The 19,773-nt window shown below is 44.1% G+C and overlaps 1 protein-coding gene across 1 annotated transcript; it reads left to right on the forward strand.

The window, feature by feature from the left end:
• The first annotated feature begins 105 nt into the window (after window positions 1-105).
• On the forward strand, window positions 106-19,521 carry Samtor (S-adenosylmethionine sensor upstream of TORC1). The gene is made up of 5 exons (XM_077638521.1): window positions 106-417; window positions 5,424-5,562; window positions 9,117-9,215; window positions 11,836-11,953; window positions 18,531-19,521. Exons 1-5 carry the CDS (start codon window positions 339-341, stop codon window positions 19,503-19,505), a joined length of 1,410 nt encoding a protein of 469 aa, XP_077494647.1. The 5' UTR covers window positions 106-338; the 3' UTR covers window positions 19,506-19,521.
• The last annotated feature ends 252 nt before the right edge of the window (window positions 19,522-19,773 follow it).

Genomic DNA, 19,773 nt, shown 5'->3' on the forward strand with positions numbered 1-19,773 from the left:
ACATAATTTGGCAATTTTTTTATAATTGGTTTTTAGTAGGACAATTACTTTAGAATCCGGCTTACGAAAATGCGACGAAGGACGGCCATTTTCCTTAGCGAAACCATAGCAATTGTTTCAACATGCCGTAAATGTTAAACGGTGCGAAAGTTGTGGCTCCCGAGACTGCTTTTTGAGTCGTTTTTGTAATCATGTTGCATGTGTAGCTGCCCTCCATGAATTTATTAAGATAACCCAGGCTCGGAACTCTCCTTGATCATCCATCGAGCGCTTGCCGACGGCTTTCTGTTTATCCGAACAGCGGACTGAGCCACGCCATTCAATACCACGTGCGCGCCATGACTCGTGATGATCAGCAGGAACTTGTTGCTGTCATTCGAGGCGTTCACGAAAAGCTCAGACTCGATTACCAGACGAGTGAGTGTTTCTAATCCTCGAATTCTTAAAGCTGTTCCACTTCAGGTATTGCAGCAGCGCTTGAAGCTGCATCAATGGAACTGTGTGTATGCGATTGGAATACCTGGACCTTCCTTCCCACAGCCGTAATGTTATGCTGCAGAGGTTTTGTACCCTCTTGTTATTTGTGCAAACAGTACATTTGAGTGCTTTGTAGAAGTGGTAGTTCAAATTTTTGGTGCGCCACACGGAAAGTCGGAAACGGGTGACACCTGTGAGCGCAGGCGTGAGCAAAAAATAGCCGTTGCTCATTCGCGAAATAAACTGTTACTTTTGTGTGGGAAACAGCGTAGATGACATGGATGTAACAAGACTGCGCAGGCGCTTGTCACCTGTGTCGTTTGCACGGTTTTCTTCGCATAACGTCATTCACTAACTCGCTCGTCGAAATACTCTCTGAAACTGTTAGTTCTCTACAGGCTACAAGCGAAAGGAAGGAATGAGCAACTCCTGGAAACTGTCTAATAATATAACGCAGTGGTTTTAATTCGTTCCCCTTGAGTCCCCAAGACACCCTAGTTCATGTACGAGAAACAAAAACACCATAGAAGCAAGGCACCAAGCTACGTCACATCTCATATTGGTCGCCAGGGATGGCACACACGTTTTGAAGAGGTGCAATCTCTCCTTCAAAGTCTCTCAGGGATGGACCTTTTCTCCACAGCCCGCTACTCACTCAAGGACCAGCCTGGTGTACTATGTCTGTTTATAATTTCTTTAACAAGGTGACCATGTGGGCTAGTTGGTGTGTATCAAACATAACTTCACCAGCGAAAGAACGGGACACCAGGAGAAGAAGAAGACAGTCCAGCGTTGTTCTGTCTTCTTCTTCTCCTGGTGTCCCGTTCTTTCGCTGGTGAAGTTATGTTTTATAATTTCTTGTTCTGAAACCTTGAAAAGAATTGAATGTACTGTTTAAAGTTCTACACGCTGGGCCGTAGCGTGGAAGTTATTGCCTGCTCATATTTTATATTCCACTAGAGCTAGCAGCAGCCTCTGCAGAGCTGCATAGAATGGCGGAGATGAAAGTCTGCGTACACCGTTTTTGTCATCATCAGCTGAACTACATTCACTGCAGGACAAATGTTTTCACCACTGTATTCCAATCAGCCCTCTCATCAGCCAGCTGTGGTGACCTGATTCCTGCAAACGTCCCAATCTCATTCACCCATCTGACTCTGCTGCCCCTTGCTACACTTTTCTTCTCATGGTATTCACTCTTTTACTGCCAGATGCCATTGATTATCTCTTCTTCGCAATACATGCCCTGCTTATGTTCATTTCTTTCTTTGATGTCAGCTAGGATAGCATTAACTTGCATTTTTTCTCTAACCCACTCTAACCTTCATCCAACTTACGTTTTTAGTAAAAGTTTATTTTATGGCCCTCTCTGGTTGTGACGTGGTGATGTTTCTCCAGCAGGATAAAACAATTCATTGCTGACTAAACTGGATTTAAAAATTTTCCTGTCACTCAATTCAACCGCATTATGTCAAGCATGAAAAGGACTCTGTGATTACCATCTGGAAGTGAATAGAGGTCTAGCTTATCCTGTGGGATCCTCGTCAGAGAAGGTCTTGACACACTGCTGTCTTCTCGCAAAATCGGCCAGTGATGGCAAACATGTATTTCAATTTTCGGCCTTATCTGGCTTATAAAAACTCCACTTCCAGTAAATGTAATGTCCTTGCCGTCAGAATGCAGTAGTCTAACAACACAGCCCAACTTTAGTGTGTCCTGAGTGTCCCTTTCTTTCTTTCTTTCTTTCTTTTTATTTGTTGCTTAGACGTTTGCCTAAGAAGGGGCTGAGGCTAAAGGCACAATGTTGCCTGACAGGGCCTCAGCCCCCTACTACATGACAAACAAACATACAAATTACAAATTATAACAGTCCGGCGGGCCGGTAAAAAAAAAAAAAAGTAGGACAGATGTAAGCGTTATACAGAGGAAAATACATACGGAAGAAAATACATACAGAAAAAAAAGACAGAAGCGCGTGACAAAAAATTTGCATAATATTGCCCCATCATCTTTCTTTCCATAACTCACTGCACTGTCCTCATTTTAAAGGTACCTAAAGGTTTCCTCAAATTAAATTGAAACCAGCTCGAGTTGTTAGGCAGGGTGGCTATTCAGCAATCCCAGACAACTCTGGCAAGTTTTAAATCCTAAACACAGTCATGATATTATACTGACTGATGACACGCATGGAGCAGTTACTGACCATGAATACACGGACATATTTAACAATGCGTTTGTATCAATTTGACTAGTAAACTTGACGTGCCTTCTCAATTATTATCGTTCAGCATAGAAGCCTTCATGCCAGCTATCACATTTTTCAAAGATGGCATCGCATTTTGCAAAAGCTTTTGATAAAATTCCTCACTGCCGTTTATTAGTAAAATTTGCACAGGTGAACTTACATCCTAACATTCTGCAATGGATTGAGCAGTTTCTCACTGATTGTTTCCAATCATTCTTTGATAACAGCCGCCTGGCTAGGTTGAGGTGTTGAATGCTACAGGTGGGATTAGCCTTGCTTTATCTGCCGGCAATTGCTCCACCGCAGCGTCCCTTCGATATTAACAATGCCGCATCTACCCCGCTAAGTGCACAGTCTCTTATAATAGCACACATTCTCTCCCGCAGTCACCATCTATGCACACAATCAATCCACACAGTCCACATCACAGTCCACTCCAGAAGTCACCATCTATGCACATATTCAGTCACAGTAGAACATAGGCCATTGTAGTGCCACATTCCATACACACATTCACTCACAGTATAAAGTAGTCCACTCCGGAAGACACCATCTACGCACACATTCAATCACAGTAGGCCATAGTCCGTTCCTACTGTCACCATTTAAAAACAAGATCCGTGTTCTGCAGAAATGTTAAAAAAAGGCGTGCAGCCTCCCTTCTGCGTGTCTGGTTTCCTCTCGGGTAGACAATGTCCTGCACTGTGCTGTGACGGCTTCCTGTCTTCTTGAAGGAAGCGAACATCACCTGCTTTTCCGCATTGTACTCTGGGCAGTACATAATATAATGTTCGATATCCCCGCACACACCACATAAAGAGCAGAGCGGAGACGATGCTATGCCGGTCTTATGCATCCATGCAGGAGTGCGAGCAGAGGCCGTCCGAATTCGATGTAGAAGGGTCACCTGAGATCTTTTCAGTCCTTTGGTCACACATTGTTTGTGGGACGCACTCCACAGGGTACTGAAGTGATCGAGCACCGTTTTCCTGCAGAGACTAGCTCCCTCCCAGTTATGTCAGGTGTTCTGCAAGCATCTGCACTAGGTCCCTTGCCATTCTTAATATATATATTAATGACTTACCTGACCATGTTTCCTGCAGTATTTGAATGTTTGCTGATGACTGTGCAATTTACCACACTATTACCAACTCTCGTGCTCAATTTAGTGTTCATTCAGATCTTAACAGCATACTTAATTGATGTGACAACTGACTAATGTCCCTCAGCCCTACTAAATGTAAACTATTATCCTTCTCTCGTCGCCACAGTCCACTTGCTTCTAATATTTTATTGCTGACACCCTAATTGAATTAGTACTATCTTATAAGTATCTAGGAGTCACCTTGTCTTATGATATATCATAGCGCACCCATATTGGCAACATCATTTCAGCATTGAGCAAAACTCTCGGTTTTGTCAACTGCCATCTCTGCCTTGTCCCCCCCCCCCCTTCACACATGTAAAATGACTCGCATATAAATCACTTATCAGACCATGTTTAGGGTATGCCCCTACCATTTGGAGCCCACACAAAGTGTCTTTATTCAATGCATTAGAAGCAGTTCAAATTTGTGCCACTAGATTCATCCACTTTTCATACTCATATGACGTCAGCATTTTTTCGTTGAACGCAATATTAGGACTATCACCCCTTTTGTTCCATCGCCGCCTTTTTCACAAATACTTTCATCTCAACCATTTGCTGCATTTCACAGCCACAGCACGCATATCTCTCAGCACCAGTCACCCCGAAGTTGCCTGGCCACCACCGCCCACTACCACCTTTTCTGCTTCATTCTTTTTTTGAGCAGCAACGGACTGGAACAGCCTACCCCGAGACATCGTCAACATCGCTTCATCATCTACTTTTCAAGAACGTGTTAGTGGTCACCCCCAATACTGAATAATTGCCGCTGTTTGTTTGCTCATTTCAATAAAATCCCACCCTTAATGTAATATCCACGACAAAAGGGGGCCTTTAAGGCTATAAACTGAACTGAACCTAGTTGGTTATACTGTATTGTGCATCTTTATCATGAAGACTTCAAAAAATTTTCTTGCCTCAACCGCTGGCTCGTTTGCAGTAAGACTGAGCACAGAGCTTGCGTATTGGGGTAAGTTTTGTCTCGTAGCAAGTTTTACAACGATGCTTACTTGACTCAGCCATGAATGATGCAACTCTGTAATCGTCTGCTCTAAGATCAATGAACTGAAAAAGCCCGAGCGCCGGGTTGCCGCGAAGAGAGGCAGTGGCGCCATCGAAAGACCTGCGCAGCTTGTAATGCTAACCTTGACGCCCTTCGCGCCGTGCCGCTTTAGTATGCAAACAACACGTAGCACCACCAATGCCCATCAGTGAAAACCAGGGTTGGCGGCTTTCGATTCGTCGATTTCGAGGCAGACGATTATGGATTTGCATCATGTGCAGCTGAACTAGGTAAGCACTGTTGACAAACTTAGTACGAGACAATACTTTCCACAATACGCAAGTTCTGTGCGTAGTTTCAGTGTAAACAAGCCAGCGGTTGAGGCTAGAAGATTTTTTTAAGTCTTCACAATAAAGATGCACAATACTGTACGTACAGAAAATTTTAATTCACTACCCCTGGAAAACAGCACACAAGACATAGACCAAGCCTGCAAGACAAGTACGCTTTCACATTATTAGTATTGATAAATGCTCCTGCTTTCATTCCAGATGGTGATGGGGACCAGGTATGGAGGGATCACTGCGAAGACGTGCAAACGAGGAAGAGATATGCCGAGAGCATGCTCCAGCTGGCAACAACCATCTGGCCATACAAAGATCGGATTGAGTGGTGTCACCAGACGATGAGGCAAGGGGAACCTGAGATTAAAGCAACACTTGAAAAGTTCTTTCACATAGACTACCAGATTTTTATTTTTTAGCAACTGAGTTGAAAATAAATTGAAACCGTGTGAAGAAGAAAACGACTTGCTCAGTTGAGCCAGAAGAAATGTATAACTACGGGAGACGTGGAAGGTGATGCGGCTAAAATCTTTCTCGGCAATTGAGTAGGTATTTTAACTCCAGTTTTTTCGGAGTAAATGTTGCTTCTCTTGCCGAACAAGGGCTAGCAGAGTGGTAAGAAGCCCAGCTGTCAGATTTCACTGAGGGAAAAATTCACTAGAATTGTCCGTGGTGTTCCTCCAAGGATTTTTTTTTTTTTTGCCGACACTGACATACAGCAATGGTAGGCGTCCAGGTAGCTTCAGCACCTAAAAATAGCAGTGAAAAGCAGTTTTGGATACTGTTAGTAAAAATATTTCAAACAAAATTTGCAAAGCACGAGCAACATTCCCACTCAGGTGATAAATGAGTAGAAGTTGTACAAAACCAGCAAATAGTTAATTTAAAAGTATTTTTGAATACAGTAGAGCCCCCAGATAATGGCTGCAGTTAAAACGAACAATAGCGCACCTACCATTAAAATTGCATTAGGGCAATGGGGCTGCGTCTCAGATACAGCGAACAACCATTGCGGTGTAACGCAGTTAAACGAACGAGGAGGTGCCGTAAACTTGGCCTCGCAGTTGAAAAACCTACGCTGCCTGTAGGCACAAAGATTGAAGAGCATTTCCAAACACCCTGCGAAATTCACCCTTGGAAAGAACGTGGCAACCAAGAAACGCAATAAAGAAGGCGTGACATTGCTGACAAAACAGCACCGTTTTACCAAATGCTGCCATTAAAAATGTATGTCTTGGAAGGCGACACCTGCGCTGGTTGAAGGCACGCCTAACATTTCTGTTAATGTCTTTCTATGCACGAGGATAGGCGGCAGCGACCAGTAGCTGCCCTTTGTCATTGGCAAGACTTGCAAGCTGCGATGGTTTGAGAGCCAAGTTTTCGTGGGCTGCTGGCCAAACAGAAAGGCCTGGATAACGTGTGGCTTTTAATTTTTATTATGAGCACACAACCGAGCATGTTTCAATGGGCAGTGGGTATCACACACCGTACGATTTGCACGTCGAGGGGTTTTTGCCAAGTTCGACTGTGGCATAGTGTAAAAAATGTGAGCTGCTCGTGCTTCACAGCTTTGTGATGCCCAACGTGTTATACCTTTCTTGGTTGTGGTGAGAATGCTGTTCTCGCCACTGAATGCCAAGTGCCAAATCCAGCTAACGCACGAGTGTCATTCACGTGCTCAAGATGTCCTATCATCAGCCCATGCTGGTAACAGTTGACACACCAGGTGGCAATGTTCCAGCTCGAATATGTTTGTCTGCTGCTGTGGAAATGACTAAGACCGCGGGGATAGGTCTGAATGCGGAGTGCATCGGAAATTGTTTCCATATGCTTTGTTTATGGGCTAAGGAACAAGTGAAGACCCTGTTGAACATCTGCGTGATTGGACACCCATGGATTTTTAGCGACGCATTGTCGATGCGCTGATGGCCGGACATTATTCACTTGGCACGACTTCTTTTGTATGGGTCATGATTCGGGCATCGTAAGGCCATACACTGGCAAACCTGTTGCATGAGAAGTACAAGCACTTCCCTACTGCCAAGAATCTGGTGACGATGCCGAGGAGGCTAACCTGCAAACCAGAAGCCATGAGCGCTTTAACCAGGATTAGTTAAATTGCTTTCTTAAAGCAGCTTGTTGGCACCGAGGGCCTCGGCGTGGAACATAGTATGTATCACTGCTGTGTAGAGCAGCGTTGTTATCAATGTTGTTGTCCGTGAGCAAAAATCCCAATGGAAGCAAAGAATTTACAAAAGAAATAAGTCAGAGAATGTTCGAACTAGCACCAAATTTCTCAAGGAGGTTCTTGTAACTATAGGAAAGTAATTTAGTTGAAAAAAAAATCGATTAATTTGGGTTTGGGTGGGAATCGAGCCCAGGACCTTTGGATTGCGTACAGCTCATTGGAGCTGAATAAAGGTGAGCCTAGGGAATGCGTTGTGGTCTTTGACTTAGGGAAGTATATTAGAGACATGTACCGAGGCGAACATAAATAATTACTAGCACACTAACTGAGAATTAGGTTGTTGTGCGAGTGTTGCATAGGTAATGCGAACGGGACTCAAAACGCTATCGCATTTTACTGTTAAATGCAAAGCTTAAGCATCCCACAAATTTTGTTGTATTCCCTTGATTTTGCAGTTCACTTCAAATACTTGAAACTTGTTTGTATCTTTTTGTTTGTAGCTTCTGGTAATTGAAGATGTACCTTAAGAAGTACTACTTGTGTAACTGCCCGTGTGTGAGGGGAAAAGGGAATATTCTGTGCATTCTTTTAATTTCAAGAAAGAAGTAAATTTTGGGAAAGGTATCCCAGAAATATTATTTAGTATATAACGACTGTAGTAGCTTCTAACAACCTAATTATTACTGCTCCATGATGTTTTCTCAGAAGCCACAACATGTATAGTGTAGTAGATTTTTATGCTCCTCTTGTGGTCGTATCTAGTTTCTGTACATATTTTACTGAGCAATATACCTCTGAAATGATAAGTTTCGCAGTTGTCCATAAGCAACAGTTGTTTGCTAATTCTTTCTTCGTAAGTCTTGTCTCCAGTTTATGCGGTTTATTAATAATAACTGTATATGGTGAAAAAGGTATAGTAACTATCTCAGTCAGGGTGGACACCCAAGCTTCAGCATAATGCAAAGGAGGAGCTGAAAGTGAAGAAAGAGAAAGATTGACAGTAGTGGAAGACTCTGGATTATCTTCATCTGCCTGACGTCCTAAAACATGCAGGGACATTGTACAGCATGCAGCTATTAAATTGATAGCGTTAAAGGCCTCATTCAGCAGAAAATCTAGTGTCAACGATGCCGCGTTGTGAGTGAGAAATCATGACCACGGCTCTGGCAGGCGGTCCCCAGAGAGCAACCTAGGGCCACTTAGGTCATGTGACCATGCGGCGTCATCAAAACCTGTCCACCGGATAGTGAGTGAACTGCCCACATTGGCAGGTGGCAGTTAAATTAATGTTGGGTCGCTCGGGAACAGCAACCTGGGCCGCACAAGGCCCACCGCTGGGAGCACCTGCCATTGCAGGGCAGTGGCGCATCGCTTAAGCGCTGCACCACTGCGCCAGAATGGGCGTGAGGACTCCCAGGGATCTTCTAATGTAAAATATAAAATGACCTTCTGTATATACGGGAATTAACCCATTATGCTGTCACGTCATACCATTTAGGTGAAGCTAAAGTGACCCCTCCCAGTTTTTTTTCCATTGCACGTCCATTGAAATGCAGCCACTCCAACTAGGATTTTCCGAATGACAGTATAATAATTGGTTATTTGGATCATCCAATTACTGCAGTTACCACAGCGGCTGCTAGGAAGATGCTTACACCTTGTGCTATCACAGGGGAGGGTGTTAAATGGCATGCTTTTGTTTCTCATGGCAGAGAGTACTTCTTTGGAGGTGGTCTCGAGCGCAGCTTACGAAGACATCACAGGAAGATGGGTGTCTCATGTTCGGACTCTGCCCTTGACGAAGCCAGGCGGTGAGCAGAATAATTCTATGCATTGTACCTTGCACTTTCAAGTGATGATGTACTCTCGGCGAGAAACATAATTGGACCACGGAAGTCCGTTGAATTTCTTTTTTGAGCAGTCGGAAAATGACTAGCACTACAATCGTGGTTTACCATGTTTAGCATTAGCCTGCAGAGTAAACTATTTGTACTCTGAAAGGTTTCAAGAAATTAAATCTTTAATCCACCCCTATGGTCCTTGTACTTTTACATCTGGTAGTATATCGTAGAGCTTGGAAACGTCGGCTACTTGCAGCAGAATAACGTCGGGCGGAAAATAGCCACAGTGCACTGCGGTGCGTGGTATCACAAAGTCATTTCATGCGTAAACGCATCACATTTAGGAGCTAAGGACATGTCTAGTGTATTTGCCAGATTCTAACATGCACCTTTCTTTTTTTCATGAAAATTGAGCCTCAAAATGGCACGAGCATTATGCTAAACACAAAACCGAAACCATGCTTGAAACAGCTCATTTGTCATTACCACGACATGGTGGTTGAGCGTCCTTTGCTTTGGCAGCTGGTGTTTCGTTAGAGATATTAGGCTAAGCTACATCACTGTGTTTTTTGCTGTTTTCTCCTTGAGTTCATTAATCACTAGCATATTGGGCATCTTTGCTACTCAACAGCACATTCTGGTATGAAACGGAGCTTTAGTGTGGCTGTTCATAACTTTATTCTCATACTGGTGTCATAGAAGAACAAGAAACATTTGTGACTTTTATTGCTGTGTTGGCCTTTTCATATTACGTTCTGTATTCCTTCGAAATGCATTCGTTGCATTAATGCGTCTTTCCTTGTGTAAAATTGCAACATTATACGAGCATGATTACTTTCTATTTTTTGTTGTTTGGGCACTCATCAGTTGTTTTGTTGTACCTGTGGTCGCTAGTAGAATATGCCTTCTAGAGATGATCAGATCGTGGCATGCAGTGATATCAATTAAGTGAGCTTGTGGAAGCAGAGAAAACAGGGAAGTACGTAGTGCATAATAGCGATGTGAAAATAAGTTTTAGCAGCTGGCAGCCTTACTGCCATAGACTCCATAAAAGCACACATGGAGGGATCAGCAGCTTCTGAATTTGATTGCATTCCTGATGACACTTGTGACCATTTGAGAGGTCCAGCTGTGAGTGTCATCCTCAGAAGTGACCCTGGCCAGCTATTACTCTGGTTTGCAGAACGCACCAGGCCTTTGCACTGGGTGGTGCTGACTGACACCTCTGCTTTGAAGTAATCTGATCGATGCATACTGCGCAGGTGATGACTAGCACAATCGGCAAGCATGTTGCAATGCAGGTTGAGTGCACGTTGCATTCTTGCCATGGTTCAGTCCAGGCATGATAAAATCGCCTCCTTTATAATCCATCATGAAAAGATTCTTGGGGTCACATGTTGCAAAAGGGAAGACAGGTATCACTGACAATTCAGGAAAAAGCCGCTTCTCTTCCCAGATGCTAGGGTTTTCCCTAAGTGAAGAAGTGGCGTAGAGCTTGATGTGTGCACAAATCATGATTTTGCATTTGCATGGTGCACTTCCTTTTTTTCTTGTCTCTGTGTTCATTTAAGGTTGGGTCTCGCGCTTGCACGGCCACTGGCCATTTTTCACAATGTTTGTGCAATCGCTATATTCCTCCCGTGTATGATAGAAAAACAAGTTTTAGCTCATTACAAAGATAAGCATATCTGTTTCATCGGTATGCATTAATAGTAACAGTTGCTAGTACGATTAGAGTGAGCAAAAAGTGCGGTACATAAAACAATAGTTTGGCTCGACTTGCCTGCTTGCATGCAGTGTTTTGGAAAAAGTGCTGCACTTAAAGAGTGCTTCTGCAGCGTTTAAATAAAATGTTAATGTCGATACGTTCTTAGTGATTTTTGGCACCAGTGGATAGTTATTGGGAACTGACGCTCTAAAAAGATAAAAAATTCTTGATAGCTTCCCATCGAATTTATAAAACACTCACATATTTGGCACATGTGTGGCTTGTGTATATTTTGTTATGTGTGCAAAATTTCTTTAAACTGCACGTAGTAGAGTTTTCATTGTTTAAGTTAACTGACATCATGAAAATGCGACCCATGAAAGTCTGGTACCAAGTGGCCAGACCACGAAGGGTGGCATTTTCGCGATGATAAAAGAAGCCAAGATACAGAGTTTGCTTGTCAGCCCTCCAAAGAACCAAAGGCATTGAAATATGAGGAGAAGGGCTCTTGTTGCCCTTACACAGATCTAGAATCCGAAGTGTGCCCTAAGTGTTCCACTACGCCACTAGACAAACCCCTTTGCCTGCTTACTATTGGTGAAGACAGTACATCCTCAATGACAGCTGTCCTTGCCTGTGTTTGTGATTATGAGGTCCTGCATCAGCAAATCTTTGTTGTGTCTGAAACACAGGGCCGTGGCCTTCATGTGTATTGTGGCAGTCATGTCTTTGTATTCTACTAAGCGAGTGTTCATCACAAATGGGGTCCTTGTAAGTGGGCTTGAATGTACATTCTTATTCCTGCACATTGCAGTTTGCTGATCCGTTGTGCTCAGGTCGTTTTCACAGTTGCTGCACTTGTGCGAAACTTTGTGCTTTCAGAAAGCTGGCACTAGCAGATGGAAAGGTGCGGCTCCTTGACGTCGGAAGCTGCTACAACCCCTTTGGTGCTTACAGCGACGTTGATGCACTTGCCATCGACCTGACGCCTGCAACAGAGGTAAGTAGTTGCACAAATGTATACAATATCTGCTGTGTGCTCAAAGCTTCCATGGCATTCAACAGACTGTTCTTAAAGAAGCTCTAAGGTGTCATTTCGCAGACTTTCACAGTGGCTACTATGTGTGGCAGTGAAAACATGGAGGGATTATCACCTGAAAACCTACACGTAAATAATAAAGAAAATGTTAGACTCAGACATGCATTTAGCATCCAGTAGCTTATAGTGCTCATCACTAAGTTGACAGATAAACATGCAATAAACTCCAGCACAAGTTGTGAATAGTGCAAAGCGTGGTACTGCAAATGGAAAGGCGAATATGAGTGCCTTATTCTATATACTGATGTATTTGCTTCAATCTCCACACTATTCATTACCTTATTTTAGGAGGGATATTCTATAAGTTGCAAGCCTGACATAGAAGTAAGAGCTCTAGGACCAGGGGCACAGTTCCATTTTAACCCAGCTCCCCACCTTGATTGTTGCCAGACATCACACATTGGTTTTTTAATCTGATTCCATATCCCTGGGTTTATCTCTTAACATCGTCTTTAATGTCAGCATTGATGAATTCGTGCCCACCTAAAGGTGCTTTCTCATATCTCAAAACGCAAGCAAGTTGCAAGGGGTAAAGTACAGTGAATAGGCTGGATAGTTGTTGGCATCAGTACTGTAGTCCTGTAGAGTGCCTTATGCAGTATGGGACCTGTGGTCTCGGGCACTGTCACAAAGCAGCAAGATGTTTTCTCTCAGCATTTTTCTGACTTTTTCTTTCATATTTGCTCTACCACAGTATCACTGGAGCATAATAGGTCCCTGTCGTTGTTGCTGGGGCTAGTGGGTGAGCAATCACCGGAACCCCTTGCCCATTTCAAAAAAACTGCCATCATCTTTGCCACAGAAGCGGCCTTGAATGAAGCATATTATGGAAAATTCTCATCTTCTGCTGAAGGTTCAGTTTGTAGATCAAGGTTTCGTCCTTAATTGCCAACCGTCCATAAAAGCAGCTCTCGTTAGTTGAGGTTGAGGTGTTGAATGCTACAGGTGGGGTTAGCCTTGCTTTGTCTGCCGGCAATTTCTCCACCGCAGCGTCCCTTCGATAGTAACAATGCCGCATCTACCCCGCTAAGCGCACAGTCTCTTATAATAGCACACATTCTCTCCCGCAGTCACCATCTATGCACACAATCATTCCACACAGTTCACATCACAGTCCACTCCAGAAATCACCATCTATGCACATATTCAGTCACAGGAGAACATACGCCATCGTAGTGCCACACTCCATACACACATTCACTCACAGTATAAAGTAGGCCACTCTGGAAGACACCATCTACGCACACATTCAATCACAGTAGGCCATAGTCTGTTCCTGCTGTCACCATTTAAAAACAAGATCCGTGTTCTGCAGAAATGTTAAAAGAAGGCGTGCAGCCTCCCTTCTGCATGTCTGGTTTCCACTCGGGTAGACAATGTCCTGCACTGTGCTGTGAAGGGTTCCTGTCTCGTTGAAGGAAGCGAACATCACATGCCTTTCCGCGTTGTACTCTGGGCAGTACATAATATAATGTTCGATATCCCAGCACACATCACATAAAGAGCAGAGCGGAGACGATGCTATGCCGGTCTTATGCATTCATGCAGGAGTGCGAGCAGAGGCCATGCGAATTTGATGTAGAAGGGTCGCCTGAGATCTTCGCAGTCCCTTGGTCACACATAGCTTGTGGGACGCACTCCACAGGGTACTGAAGTGATCGAGCACCGTTTTCCTGCAGAGACTTTTCCCATCTTGAGGTACTTTTACTCGTTAGTGTGCAACTGGCTCGTATGTTAGGACAATCCGCTCCCGCTCAATTTTAGGGTGATAACTCTGCTCGATGAACCAACCCCGCTCAACGTTACGTGACCTGTCCACTGTCTAAAATTGACCTTCAGCCTAGAAAAGCTCAAAATGTGGCTAGATAGAAAATGAAATCAATCTTCAACTGGGAGTCAAACCCGCAGGAGCGCAAACAGATCAGCTTCATAGGACACTGCGCGAGACCACTAGTCTATCTCCACAGCCGAACACTCTTCGTGCTAAACTGCACCACACTCTCACGCTGTGCATTGCAGAGCATCATCTTCATCAACTTCCATGTGCTCTGTCTGGCGGCACTGTGCGCTCATCGTCGTCTTGTATGGAGCACAAATCTGTGCTTACGCACTGATTCCCGAGCAAAATTTTACCGACCCCCAAGATCTGACCTTGCACAATTTGGACCAAAATCGATGTCCAACCATAATTGAGTGTGCCTGACATGAAGGCGACCTCCAAGTTTGGCGCGGGTCGTTGCCAAAAGGCAATCACTTGATCTTTGGGTATAACCATGGTTAAACATTGCCTAACTCTTTTTTTCTTCATTTAAAGTCTCGATGTTTTGGCCATATACAGTAGCCGACGGGTAATTCGGACTCCAATAATTCGGACTTGTAGCATATTTCAGACCTCGATGAGGCACCGTCAGTCACCCCATAGAAGCACATACATATTCGCGACAGATATTTCGGACTTCAAAAGTCCGAAAGTTTGATTTTATGGACTAATTTCAGTCACCTGCGGGCCAAAATCGGCCATCTTATCAACTTTTTGCCGGTGCAAACGGCGCCATCTTGGATTGAGGTAGATTTACGCTGCAGTTGGATTCGCTTGACGCTTTCGGTACCTCATTGTTGCCAGTAGGAGGTCCCTGCGATCTCTGACACTTCGAGGTGGCTGCCGGATTGTCATCGCCGTCAACTTGCTTTTGTCGCCGACGTTGTTATCGCTTGTCCCATACGTTGAAAATTGGTTGTTGGGGGAAGGAAATTGTGCAGGAGCTATCTCACATCTCGGCAGGAAGGGATAAAGGAGGGACTGAGAGAAGAAAGGAAGAAAAAAGTGCAGTGATGGAGGGCTCCGGAATAATTTCGACCACCTGGGGATCTTTACGTGCACTGACATCACACAGCACACGGTTGCGTTTCGCCTCCATCGAAACGCGGCCACCCCGGTCGGGTTCCAACCCGGGTGCTCCGAATCAGTAGCCGAGCTCCCTAACCACTGAGCCACCGCGGCAGGTCTCATATGTTGGCCATTCGCCGTTTCCTCACTTGGGTTTCTCTGACCGCATCGACTGAGTGGCACTCAGTCTTCATGAAGTTGCATCCATTCACCGTTTTGTGATTGCGTCCGGCGATTCCACTGCTTTGAGCGTAAAGTGCCTTATCTTTGCGTGTGTTTGACGAGCGGTGTGGTGTACACTCGGGTTGTGGACAACATGGCCTCGCGGGGTCCGTCAAAGAACCGTAGGAAGTATTCCAACTAAATGCCGTGGCCTTGCTGTCTGGCGTGTACAGTGAAAGCAGAACTTTGGTGCAAATACAGGCGCAAATCGTCACCAGCAAAAGAAATTTTCCGCATGATAGTATCAGTGACATTTTTAAGCCGATTTCATCTCAATAAAGTGGTTTTATTGTACTTCACGGATGTTTCGAACTGTTCGATTATTCGGACCATTTTTCAGGTCCCTTCGAGTCCGAAAAATCGGTCGGCTGGTGGCCTAAAGCGGTGGCCTTTCTTGCTTCATGGCCTAACGCCAGAGCACATGACAGTGAAAGTCTTCTCTCGTGCTGCACACAGCAGTGCACTCCTCTGCTGTGGAGCGTTTTTTTTTTTACCTCTGAAAGGCGCCTTCGCACACAAGGGAGAGAGCGGGCTTCTGCACCTGTGTTTAATTTTTTGACCTTTTCTAGATTTTGCAACGTCCGTTTTCAGTGAAAGCAGTGCTGTTGTCGTTAGAAGACGATAATCTGTCGATACAGGCTGACTTCGATTTGTAGTTAGTGCCACTTAACTTCAAAACTGCCAATTTTATGGAGGTGTGCGTAAAAATTCTTTTCACCCATAAATTTACAACTTCTTTTTTGCAGCACATCATTGTGTAGCTAACATAGAATTCCCTTTTTATTGACAGAAATCAATCTATATTGCTTACAAAGGAAAAAGTCTTTAATTGCCAAAATTTGATAGACTTGCACATAAATTCTCAAAAATATATAATATCAAGTCGGTAAATAGGGAAATAAAAAATCTAGAATATACATTTTAATTCATTCCTACTTTATAAACAAGTATTCAAAGCTATGAAACTCCTTATACACTAAACTTTCCGGTCACAAAAAGTGGGCCCACATCAAGCTTGCACTGTGCACTGCACAACAATCCTGCTGCACATTTCAAGCCTGATGCTGGCGTCAGCTTCTGCTACTCCGCATAGATGAAGAGAAAAATATCAACACAAAGCTGTTTCTTGCGATGAATAAAACATCCAAAACAAACAGCACAAGCAACATCTGACAAGGTTGCACTAAATGGGGCAGCGGAGAAAAAAAGAGCGCACCTGGAATAAGTCATCACCAGCATCTGATGCAGACGAATGGTGCATCAGAAAAAAAAAAAGCAGCTAAGATCCTATTCAGGATCTCCTGAGCCGTGCTTCTTTTCCTAGTCATGGTGACATGCACATGTATGCCCGCGCTTGTTATGTCGCGAAATATTCGTTAAATTCGAAATACCGGTTAAATTAATCCGAAACGAGGCGGATTTAAGCACTTCTGTTTTACAAGTCGTCATTGGGTGTGCGCTCAAAACTTGATCGCTCAGAACTTCGCGAGAAGCTTGTATTCGTGCTTAAAACAGCAGGAGAAGTCGTTTTAGAGCAAAACGAGCCAGATGGTGACAAAAATGCACACACTCACAAAAAAAAAATCACTTGCTCACATGCAGCACTTAGAGTTACTCCACAGTGCAGTGCCAAGGCTGAAAACTGTATCCACTACACTGTTGGTGGCACGAAATAGTTCAGAACCTGCCCAGTACCTTCAGATAGGCCCGGAGGGCAGCGAGTCTGCTCAGAAAAAGCAGAAAATAAAATTTAGAAATGGGCACCTGTCGATAGCCTGGGCTGAGAAGAGCAATCATCTCTCTCCAAACTAAACTGAGACGCATAGACGTCACCTTTTCAGACAAAGCCATCGCTTCCGCCTACAAAGTCAAGTGTCAATACTGTGAAATTTCGAGAAGACCGCCATTGCTCAGCAGGATCAGTGCAAGATGCGGACACCACCTTGACCACCATGCTTGCCGCGATCACTCAGTGCTGACAGGTTTTGTTTGAAGTTTAAAAGTACTCCCTCGTTTGGCTGACAAAATGACCAATTTCGAAACTGAAGTCCTTTTGCAACATAGTGAATGCTGATACTCGGCCAGAATCGCCCTGAATTGCTCAGAATGTGGCATCTCACGCCATTGGTAAAATTGAACGATTTGAATAGGCGCGGTAAGGAAAGCATTAAGTGTACTCATATTTCGATGAGTGCTTGTTCCTGCAGACCCAATTCTGATCGGCAGCTTCTAAGCAAACTGAAAAGACCTCCTGCACATTTTGGCTATGACCGTGTCTTTCACTTTAGGGCACATTTCCTCAGCAGCAACATAATCAGGCTGGCCCATGGGTCACCTACTGTACACTTCCTGCCATGCTTAAACAAAGCTGTCCACCATTCGACAAGCACGTATGACTCTAAACAGTTGCCATTGCGCCCTCTTTCATCAAAAGTTAAATTGCTGGACCATGCTTTATCCCGCTTTTTAATTCAGGTACTGTCACCTGACAAAGTTTGGCAAGCAAAACATAGTAGAGGAAGGTCACATGCTTTGCATCTGTTACTTATGAAGATGGCGAAGCAGGCATGCAAAACCGTTAAGACACTTTCATCACATCAGGCTTATGCTTAGAATTCATTGAGCTCCCCTCATATTCGTGTTTACGACCTATGCAATATTTGTTCACTATTCCCTCTCAAAATAAAATCTCCATATGCCCATATCATGGACTCTCTGAATTGGTCTGAATTCACTACCTTTTCAAGGGTGGCTACCTGAAAATATGCTCCTTTCGAAGTATTTTATTTCTCCATGTCTTATAGCCTTTGTGTCTCTATTGTAGCAATTGACCTCACTTGCAGTCATTTGGAAGCATCATCCAGGCCAGGGGTTCTCAAGCTGCGTCCCACAGAACCCTCGAGTTCTTTCGGGCCCTTTTTGGGGTCCCCCAAGCAGCTCAATACATGGGTGCCCCAACCCTTACATTTCATTTACCTGCTCCGTTTTGGCACTAATGGTACTGTGACCCTTCATAATGGGGCATTCGCAATTGAGAGCAGCATTTGGAGGTTCCAAAAATAGGTCTCGAACCCCGCAAATATGTCGGCTTTATGTGTATGTTGGCTTCCCCAAAACATCAGTGCACTGTTTTTTTTTTTCATGTATTTGCTTTGTGTGTTGGAAAAATGCATGACTTTGAAAGTGCCTTTTGTGCCTTTAACATTTTTTGTGTACCGCAAGTATTCGAGATGTTCGCTTCAAAATTATTAGAAGAAAATTACTGTTCGCTTCAAACTAAACAAACACCATTTTCATAGGCCTAATGCTTGGCATTGCTAGGGCTGTCTAAACAGGCATTTCATGCACAGTCTTTTCGTCACTTTGCAGGATGTCGTGGAGTGCGACTTTCTGAAGCTGGAAGTCATCCCTGGAAATGATGAAAACCCGGCTCAAAACATGCGTCATCCCCTGAAGTCACTGCCTGAGAACAGCTTCCAAGCAATCGTCTTCTGCCTAGTCCTAGAGTACCTGCCGTCTTGTACACAACGATGGTCATTCTGCAAGAAGGCTGCCTCCCTCCTTAAACCTAATGGTCTGCTGTTCATCATCACACCAGACTCAAAGCATCAGCAACGAAATGCCGCCATGATAGCGAGCTGGCGCAAGGCACTCGAGCACATTGGACTTCTCAGAGTACACTACGAGAAGAGGCAGCACCTCCATTGCATGGCTTTTAGGAAAGAAATTCACTGGAAGACCAGTATAGATGAAGCAGAAGCATTCAAGGCTGCAGATCATCTTGCAGAAAATTGTCAGCAGAATGAAGCATGTGCAGATGGGGAGGAAGAAACCAAGCCGTTCCCTAATGTGGCTACAGAAAACGGGGAAGTCGACACACGCAGTACTGATGCCATAAATGCAATGTTGGGCAAGTGTCATGAAGGTGATGCAGCAGAATGTCAGCAAGCATTATCTGCACTAATTAGAAGCTCTAACAAATCAGGTAAAAGAATGGTATTAAGCAAGATTGTTGATGAAGTTTTAGACGGAAAAAATGTAACTGATGCATCGAGTGACATTCAAATGGCTGGAGACCACTGGAAAGAACAGAATGGAGTCTGCAGTGCACCCAGAGCCAACAGTTGTGCGCAGTGCCCTAGCGCTGCTCTGGATGTGGGTGATGATGGTGGCATGAATAATTTTGTCACGCAGGGTGATGAGCTAGCACAGCTGATGTACATTCCGCAGGACTCACGGGACTATGTTGCTTTGTTCACCAAGAACATCATTGACGAAAGGACTAGTGCCGAAGACGAGTCCTTGAAGGATGCTTTCCTGGAGCTTCCTGGTCCTCAAGACTAATAAAAAACATAAAAGGTGCTTAAGAAATTACTAAGATAACTTAGTACATACTTGCACAAAGTTATAAATACTCATATAGAATACTTCAGGCTGTTAGGTAGATGTGCTAAATGTAATTTGGCAAATGAGAGTCCAGGTAGGTGAAAACCAAAAATTCATACCAGATTTTAGCATTTTTTACACAGATATATGTAGAGGGCTTCCTTCAGGGAAAGCGCCTTTGTTGACTGCATTGTTTATTATGCTTGAAATCCCTGAATACACATAG

The sequence above is a fragment of the Amblyomma americanum genome, chromosome 9, assembly GCF_052857255.1.
Source record: "Amblyomma americanum isolate KBUSLIRL-KWMA chromosome 9, ASM5285725v1, whole genome shotgun sequence".
Taxonomy (NCBI): Eukaryota; Metazoa; Arthropoda; class Arachnida; order Ixodida; family Ixodidae; genus Amblyomma; species Amblyomma americanum.